The following is a 9,663-nucleotide window of genomic DNA, read 5'->3' as shown; positions in this document are numbered from 1 at the left end:
GCTGGGAACTTTGTTTCTTCTCTCCTCGGCCCTCGCTGGCGTGTGCACGCGGCGGCCAACCTGCAGGGGGAAGCCTTTCCTATCTTTTTAACGACCTGTTGCTTTCCTCATGCATGAAGATTTGGATGTCCTCCTGCAGCTCATCAGGTCTTCTGTCGTCAGCGTTCAATGCATCAAATCTGTTCCTGAGATGTTCTTGACATTCACGTAGGATAGACTCAAGGAGACATTTTGGTTCTTGTGGTCTTGCTCTAATTTTCTTGAGCTTCAACTTGAGCTTCCATATGAGCAATTGATTGTCCGTTCCATCGTGGATCCCTGGCCAGTTTCAGCTGCTGATGTTGACCTTCTCCATCATCTCTGCCCACAGACATAGTCAATCTGCCTTCTGGGTATTCCATCTGGATAAGCCCACATGTATAGTCTCATTGTGTGTTGTTGGAAAAGGTATTTGCCATTAAGAAGTTGTTGGTCTTCCATATTTCTATTATATGACCTCTGACTTCTTTTCTATCACCCAAACCAACTTTTCCATCTAATAGTCCTTCATCTTTGTTTCCAGCATTTACATTCCAACTGCCAATAATTATCAATACATCTTGATGGCATGTTTGATTAACTTCAGAGTCAAGATGTTGCTAGAATTTTAAAATTTCTTTATCATGAGCTTTTGTTGGTGGTGTATACATTTAAACAAAACTTGTATTGACTAGATTTCCTTGTATTTGGACAGCATTGTGCTTCAAGGTAGATTTTGAAATGTCCTTTTTGGTGATGAATGCAAAGCTGTTCCTCTTGACGGTGTCATCCCTGGCATAGAAAACCACGTGATTGGCTGATTTCTAATGGTCATTGCCAGTTCATTTCAGCTTACTCTTTATGTCTTCCATTTCATGTTTTGACAACGTCTGTTTCTTATATTCTTATATTCAGACATTCCAAGCTCAGATGTTTCATTTATGTTCACAGCTATTTCTGTTTACTTTGAGTCATGCCCCGTCAGCAGATGAAGGTGCTGAAGGCTAATTTACTCCATCCATGTCATTAAGGTCAGCGTGAATGCCTGAGGGGCTCCTCTTCGAGCACCCTCTCTGACAGTCTCTGCTTCTTCTCTTCATGCGGTTTAGGTATCTGACAATATCTCAGTGCTAGCCATACGATTTTCATTGGCTGATTCCTCAGAAGTTGACAGTCAAGTCCTTTGTCATATTCTGTTCAGAGTCTGGAAGCTCTGCTGAAGCCTGTTCACGTTGGGTGACCCTGCTGGTATTTGACATACCAGTGACATAGCTTCCGAAAGACACAAGCCACACAGTATGACAAACTGAATGATGAGTGGTTGTAAAATATTATGCTTTCCAGTATTTTATCATGATGCCTTTAGCATTTTAAAGATCCTCCTATTTGGAATTTTAGATGTCCCTTGGGGTAATATAAATCTTTAAATCCTTAGCTGATAATCAAAAAGTTTAAGCCCCAATCCATCCAGAGATGTCTCAGATGAGAGACTTGATGATATTCTCTTGGAAAATCTACCACAGAAAACCCTAGGAGTTACTCTGTCCCACAAAGGGTTTCTCTGAGTTGGTCTGAATTTTCCTATTTTTCTTTTATGTTTTAAATTTGGAAACTTAAAGCAGATATCAATTTTTCTTCTAATACATGGCCTCCTGTTTTCTGCTTCTGTTTCATCAGCCTGTGCATGCAAGACTCCTTCCCTCTGACTGTTCAATCCTGCCTCATGCCAAAAGACTGTGAAACCACCGAGTGGTCCTCCTGGAGCCCTTGCTCTAAGACCTGTCATTCTGGGAGTCTCTCTCCTGGCTTCAGGAGTAGGAGCCGCAATGTGAAGCACCTTGCTATTGGAGGTGGAAAGGAGTGCCCTGAACTTCTCGAGAAAGAGGCCTGCATTGTCCAGGGAGAACTTTTGCAGCACTGTCCCAGGTATTGTGCATTCTTTGGTGTGAGTATTTGATATCACATATATTTGGTGTAGTGAAAGGGAAGTATGAGATGCAAAATCCCTTTATTTAATCTTTTCTCAGTACAAAGTTCCTGTGGTAGTTACATAATCTGGTGTCAATTTGAGACTATTAAGAGTAAAGGGGTGGAGTTTAGTCTGTCAATCAGGTCGCAGCTGGCTGACCTCATTTTGGAGATGTAATAGAGATAAATAGCTCACTGGAGGCCAGACACAGTCTCTCTCTGCTTCCTTTTCCCGCAAAACATTCCTGTTGACAAGCCACATGGAGCTACACTGACAGAACCAGAGCCCTGGAGCTGGAGGAGCCACATGGAGACCCACACCAGCACTGAGATGCTTCCACTGCCACTAGATCCACAAGACTTCCACCCACAGGCCTGTGATATTCCTGCAGTCTGCATCATTATATGTGTTGTGTGAGTCTGAAGAGGAATTTGCACACTGGTATCCTACATATGGGCTAATATCAGACGTATGCACTTGATCTGGACTGGCCTGGGATAGTTTCTTAATATACTATTACTCTTTATATAAAGTGCTTTCATATACACATATGGATGTCTGTGAATGTGTTTCTCTAGTCTACCCAGGCAAACACAGTTCCCTATTAGGTATTGTAGGATAAAGGATGAAGAGTGGATTGAGAGCCTGTTTCTCTGAAACAATGTAAATTTTGGCAAGTTGAATAATGTCTCATGCCTTAAGTTCCTCTTCTATGAGCAAATCTTATTTTATACATCACCTGGCACTTCTTAAGTACTGTTACTCATTACTCCCTGACATGTCTCACTTAATAATTATAACAAACTAAAAAGCCATTTGCAGCAACCTCATTTTGCAAATAAGGCAATTAATGTGTACAAAGCTTCAATATGTTCTATGTTTTTATAGCTAATGAGTAGCAGAGCCCTTATTCTCAGCCAGTTCTGTTTCCAAATTTCTTCATCATTCAGTGGAAATGCCTTTTTCTAGAGTCTCTGGGTAGATAGACATTGTTAGAAAAAAGTGATATCATATAGCTTAGTAGCTATATTTTAATATCTTGATTTTTTTATACTAGGAGGCTTCACAATGTTATTTTAAATTCCAATTTTCCACAAACTTTTTGAAGCCCCCTTTTTCTTTGCTTGCTTAAAAAGCTCCTGAAAAAGCTTCCTGTACATTTTCCTTTGGGTTTTTAGCTCATGAGGGGGCCAGGCCGAGAACTAGACAACTATGGATGAACTGTAGCCTGGCTGTTTGTTTGACCTGAGATGAGGTGTGCATTCGGGGTGTTGGTGTTGGTTAGAGAAGCAAGTTTCTTTTGTCAATTGATTCTGACTCAGGATAACCTCGTGTATCTCAGGGCAGAGCTGCTCCACCAAGACTTCATGTCTGATTATTTTGAAGTATCTAGCCAGCCCTTTTTATTGAGGCCCTCTGGGCAGACCCAAATGACCATCCTCTTATTTATCAACTGAGTGTGTTAATCACTTACAACAAAAAAAGTGACTCTATGTTCATACACAGGTAGTCATGTAAATCATAATTTTTCCCAATAAAATAATATGAAATGGTATTAATTTAAGACATTTTCAAAATGAAGTTTCCCTATTGAGTTTCATTTGATTTGACTCTAACAGCTGAGAACAGAGATTGCCAATTTTTCATATGAATTGACCCTCCAGTCTGAAACCGTTGCTGATGTTGACACTCAAACCATAATACCAACAACCACCACAGAAGCCACACAGAGGATGTGTAGGACGGAGGAGTCTTGGAAATGCATAAATGACAATAACAGCATCAAGTTTAACTGGCGTTCTCATATGGCGGAAACTGGGGGATGTACTTTACCACAGGGAAGCATAAAGGCTGTGTATTAACTTTTGTTTCTACGTTGCCATCTGTGGTGAAAATTCCTTGTGAACAAGAGACATAGAAACAACATGTGAAGAAACAAAAGTGCCTTTCTTCTTTCTCAAACTTCAGCCTGATTGGTCCCCCTGCATCAGGAAATTTTGATTGACTCAATTTTTTTTCCAGCAAGGAAAAAATATGCATTTCTCTTAACTCTTCATATGATATTTTTTCAACTCTCTTACAATAATTATTTTTCTTTTACCTTTCAACTCTCTTTGCTCTTGGAGCTACAATCTTCATTTAACAAATATTTGTTGAGTTATTACTGTATGCTAAGTACCATATGCTAATCGTTCAGGCACGTCAGCAAACAAAATTGGCAAAGTTCCCTGGCCTTCTTCAGCTTTCATTTTAGTGGAAATGTCAATATTTGTGATGTTCTTATTGAATGCCATTAAGCTCATTCCAGTTTTAAATCCATCACTTCTTGTTTTTGGTATGTATGAATTTATCTTGATTATGGATAAGCAAGAGACTCAACAAAAGAGAAGAGCGTGGTTTTCATACCAAGTAAATCTAATAAGTAAACAATGTATTTTGAGAATGTGCTGTGCACAAGAAAAGAAACTAGAGAAAATAAGGGTAGCTTTTTTTCCTAGATGGTGTTGTAGGGATTATCACCAAACCATGCCACACTCATTGTCACTATGTCAATGCTGACTTACAGCAACCTTATAGGATGGGGTAGAACTGCCCACCGTGAGTTTCTGTGACTATAAACTCTTTATGGGAGTAGAAAGCCCCATCTGTCTCCCAAGGAGTGTCTGCTGGTTTTGAACTGCTGATTTTAAGGCTGTCAGCCCAAGCATAACTGCTACGCCACCAGGGCTCTGCTTAGTAGATGCAATAAGCTTCATCAGAAAATGTGAGGTTGGATTGGGACTTTAATGAGTGAAGAGGTTGACCATCTAGGTAACTATGGGGGAAATAGTCCCAGGAGAGGATATAACAAGAGCAAATGTGCTGAGGAGGGCACTCTGTTTCCTGAATACTAATATTTCTCAAAAAGGATTTCTCAGTTGAATAACTTGGTTTATAAACGTTCTGCCTGTTAGTATTCTACTAAGCAGCATTTGGTTTTATTCCACTGACCAGCTTTCCAGTCCTTAATAATAGAATGATGCCTGCAGGCTTAATTACACGAAAAGATTGGAGTCCATTGCCATCAACTCCATCATTGCCAGGTGGAGTCCATTGCCATCAACTCTCTGTGGGATTAGAGCACCTTGCATGTGTCCTGGGCAGTCCTCGGCTGATTTAAATGGTAACAGAAACATAGTCTATATTATGACAATTAGAAGCATTTTATATCCAGTACTGTGAAGCTGCGAACTTGTGAATTTGGGATCCAGACATATGAATGCACCGACCCTCAGAGGCTTTTTCTTCAGCATTGCACTTTTAACTGTGTCCCACGTCCAACATAACACTGAATGCTCACACAGGACCCCAGTGCGCGGTGGAACCTGATGAGACTACCTTGTTTTCCCAGGTCGCCCATGGTTCCAGCCTTTGACAGGGTGTCTCCACTTCTCTCTTAGTATTTAGAATCCCCCCCGCTTACACAAGCCTTGTAGAAGAGGCAGGCCTTCAATGGTATGGATTGACACAGTGGCTGCTGCAGCGGGCTCTAACATGTGTGAGGATGGCGCAGGACCAAGTGTGTTTTGTTCTATTAGACGCAGGGCTGCTGTGAGTAGGAACTCACACTCAGGCAGCCAAAATGACAACAAGCAGTGAGTTTTCCTTCTCTGACAGGGTTCTTTCAGGTAGTTTCCAGCTTTTACAGTTTTTCCTGCATATAGGAGGCAGTGACAGAAATTTAACACCTCCTCTTCTGATGTGGTCCTCTCCTCTCTGAGTGGGAATCATAAACTTGTGAATTGTTTTATTCTTTGGCCCCAAACACTGAAAGAGGCCAGTTTTGTAAGATGATTTTTCACTTCAGTCCTCTTCTTTGTCCGACATTATGGCATCTAATGTGTGAGATCCTACATCCCCAAGAAGGAGATGGTGAAAACCATTCTGAGACCCTAACAGATAAGATGGTTCTGTTTAATAGATAGGCAAGATAGACAGCACAGAAGCTGTGAGATTTCTGTCTTCAAATATCAGAGAGGCTCGGCATATTCAAATTCTGCAAAAGTTTATCTCTTTTGTTTAAGCAAGGAACCCTTGTCTTCTGGCTGAAGACAGTGCATCCATCACACACGGATATTGAAAAATGTCAACTGCAGACATCTTTCCTGGAAGTGACACCTCAGATAATTTGCAACATCTTCCATCCCCCCACAGGGAGCCAACAGTGTCCATAAGAAGACGACTAGTCCACCTTTTGGATGATCGTTCTGAGTTAGGAATCAAATGTAAGAAACTGATATTAAATAGTGACAGTGACAAATGTAGAGAAAACATTTTGGGATCTCAAGGCAGAAGCTGCATGGTTGATAGTATTTATATTTTGTCATATTACTACATAGAAAAGTCAATTTATAAAACCTTGCTTCACTACTCTGGTCTGACTTTGAATAGATAGGCTCTTTGAATCTATCACATCTTGTTTCTCAAATGTATGAATTCATGTTTCTTATGGATAAACTTTTCATAAAATGTGTATGTGCAAAATCCTACTGGAGACCTACCTGTGTGTCCTGAAGAACATTATACTTTGCTTATAAAACCATGCCCCGAGGCCACAAACCTGCTGCCATTAAAGGGACTTCAGCTCATGCCTGCTTTGACTCCTGGCAGTTCCAGGTGTGTCAGAGAAGCTCTGTGCTCTGTAAGATTTTCCCTGACTGATTTTCAGAGGTAGGTTGCCAGACCTTTCCTCAGTGGCACCTGTGGCTTGACTCAAGTATCCAACCTTTACGTTAGCAGGCAAGTACCTTTACCATTTTCCTAGGGACTACAAGATCAGCCTCCTTTTCTCCAAAATCTCCTTGAGGCATTAAAACCAGTTTTATTAGATGTTCTAGATAAAAAAACCTTCCAGGAGAAAATTCTGGGGAATCCCTGAAGGAATTTAAATTTTGGATGAGTAGTGAAGTTAATGATAAACCAAGGAAACAAATCAACACCAAACCAGCTGCTGTCTAATCCGTTCTGACCCACAGGGACCTTACACAGGGTTTCTGAGGCTGTTCATCTTTATAGGAGAAGATAGTGCAACTTTCTCCTGAGGAGCAGCTGATGGGGTTGAACCTCCAACCCTGGAGCCAGCAGTCCAACACTTACCCAACAGCATCACAAAAAGCCAGATAAGGAACCAAAGAAAAGGGTGGAGGATAAATACCGGGCTTGCTTGTTTCTTCCTTTGCCCGTAGGAATGCAGGCAGTTACCGGTGTTGATGTGCTGTGAAGACATGTTCTTTCAAACTTGCTTGGACCTGCCAATGTATTAGTGCCTGGAGTCGCTGAAAACTGAGACTGAAAACTGAACTCTTAGTGACCGAAAACTGAGGGCCTGTAATTGCTGTTCAATTGTTTTGATTCTTTGTAATACCCTTTTCCAAAACTAGATAGTCCAGAACAATATAGCCCTGTTTTCTGAATGTAGAACAGTAATGCACATCATCCCCTTAAATATGAATATGACTTTTTGTTGATTTATTTTCCTTAACCTTAGTGATGGTTATTATTTGCTGTTTGGTTCCTTCAAGGTGGTTATGACCCAAAGCGACCCTCTATTCAACAGAGGGAAGTCCTGTGCCAGCCTCACAATTGTTCTTATCTTTGAGCCCATTGTTCCAGCCACTGGGTCTTGCCAAAAGGTCTTCCTCTTTTCACTGCCCCTCGGCTTTACCCAGTATGGTGTCTTTCTGCAGAACGGAGTCCCTCCTGACAACATGTCCAAAGTAGGTCAGACAAAGTCTCACCATCCTTGCTTCTAAGAAGCATTCTGCTTATACTTCTTCCAAGACAGATTTCTTTCTTCTATTGGCAATCCACCACGCTCCTTCAATATTCCTCACCAGCACCATAATCTAAATGCACCTTTCAGTCATCCTCATTCAATGTCCAACTTTCCCATGCATGTGAGGCAATCAAATTTACATTTATTTGGGTCAGGTACACATTAGTTCTGAAATTAACAGCCTTGCTTTTTGACATTTTAAGAGCTCGTGTGCAGCAATTTTACCCGTGCAATGTGCTGTGATCTCTTGACTGTTGCTGCCATGAGCAGTGATTGTGGATTCAAGCCAGGTGAAATCCTTGACAATAGCATTCTTTTCTATATTTACCAAGATGCTACCATATTTCACACCATATACAAAAACAAACTCAAGAACGATCAAAAACCTAAATATAACTCACACAAGTATGAAAACCATCAATAATAAATAAAATAGGATACAAGCTTAGGGACTTTAATACAAGGCATAAACACTATGAACATAATGAAAAATAACCACAATGTAGAAGACAAAATAAGAATTTGGATCTACTAAAAATATAACATTTCTGCACTACAAAAGACTTCATCAATAATGTCAACAGAGAACCCAAGAATTGGGAAAATATTTAGTAATGAGTATATCGGACAAAAGGCTAATCTCTAAAATCTATAGATAACTACATCTAACTAGAAAAACACAAATAGTACAAACAAAAACGCACAAGACATGAATAGGCAATTTACTAAAGACAACAAAAAACCTGTTAGCAACCATATGAAGAAATTTTAATGATCACTAGAAATAAGAGAAATATAAATTAAAACAACAATGAGATATCATCTTGCACTGACACTTTTGGCAAAATTCAGTGGAATGGAAAATAACAAATGCTGAAAGAATGGTTAAGCAAACAAGCTCTGGTACATTTATACTATGGAATTTTATGCATCAATAACAGCAATGATAACTCTCTTTAATGATGCAAGTACATGGATAGAAGTCGAGAACGTTATGACAAGCAAACTCAGTCCATCTCACAAACATAAGCATTTATTATCATCACTGTTATAAGAAAAACAAGAAGAAATGTGGTTGACACAACAATAGGCAAAACTGACGAGTACAAAGAGGCAATGGAAGGGGTGGGCATAGGGAGAAGGGAGGGATAATGGGGCCATGGGGGTGGTGGTGATCAAAAATGGAGGGTTTGCCTTGAAAAAAATCTATAAAATAAGTAAAATAAATTGCTTCATGGAAACAAACAAACAAGGAAACACAACACTCTCCAGATTCCTTACTCCTCAGATCTAAATATCCCTCTGAAAGGAGGAAAGTAACACTGAAGTGGACATGATGACATATAAGTTCATTGAAAGAGTAAATAGAGGTCCAGTTGTAAGGGTTTTGGTCTCCTTTACATTGAGTGGTAATTCATACTGAAGGCTGCAATCCTGGATCTTCATCTGCACAATTATATTCCTATCAAGGCTACCTGTAGTTTGTTATGCACACAGTCAAATACCTTAGCATAATCAATAGAACACAATGAACATCTTTCTGATATTCTCTCCTTTCAGCCAAGATCCCTCTGACATGAACAATGATATCCCTTGTTCCTCATGTTCTTATGACTCCGGGCTGCATTTCTGGTGTCTCTCTGGCAATGCACTGTTGCAACTGTTACTGGATGATCTTCAGCAAAATTTTCTGTTATGTTAGCACCCGGAAAACAGCCTGGATCATCATTTGATTACTATTTACTCTTTCCCAGTTGCCATGGAACTGTGTTAGAATAGAACTATGTGTGTTAGAATAGAACTATGTGTGTTAGCATAGAACTATGTGTGTTAGAATAGAGCTATGTGTGTTAGAATAGAA

The 9,663-nt window shown here is 40.1% G+C and overlaps 1 protein-coding gene across 1 annotated transcript in view; it reads left to right on the top strand.

Annotated features, from left to right (window-relative positions):
* THSD7B (thrombospondin type 1 domain containing 7B) overlaps positions 1–9,663 on the top strand; it is a 936,033-nt gene that overhangs the window by 235,001 nt on the left and 691,369 nt on the right. The window contains exon 3 of the mRNA XM_045298904.1: positions 1,696–1,944. Within this exon, the coding sequence (XP_045154839.1) occupies positions 1,696–1,944 (249 nt within the window). The remainder of the gene's footprint in view (positions 1–1,695; positions 1,945–9,663) is intronic.

This window comes from Echinops telfairi, unplaced genomic scaffold (genome assembly GCF_000313985.2).
Source record: "Echinops telfairi isolate 266 unplaced genomic scaffold, ASM31398v2 ScPeMD7_4;HRSCAF=17, whole genome shotgun sequence".
NCBI lineage: Eukaryota > Metazoa > Chordata > Mammalia > Afrosoricida > Tenrecidae > Echinops > Echinops telfairi.
Note: the sequence above shows the minus strand (reverse complement) of the source record. Positions and strands in the feature narration are given on the sequence as shown.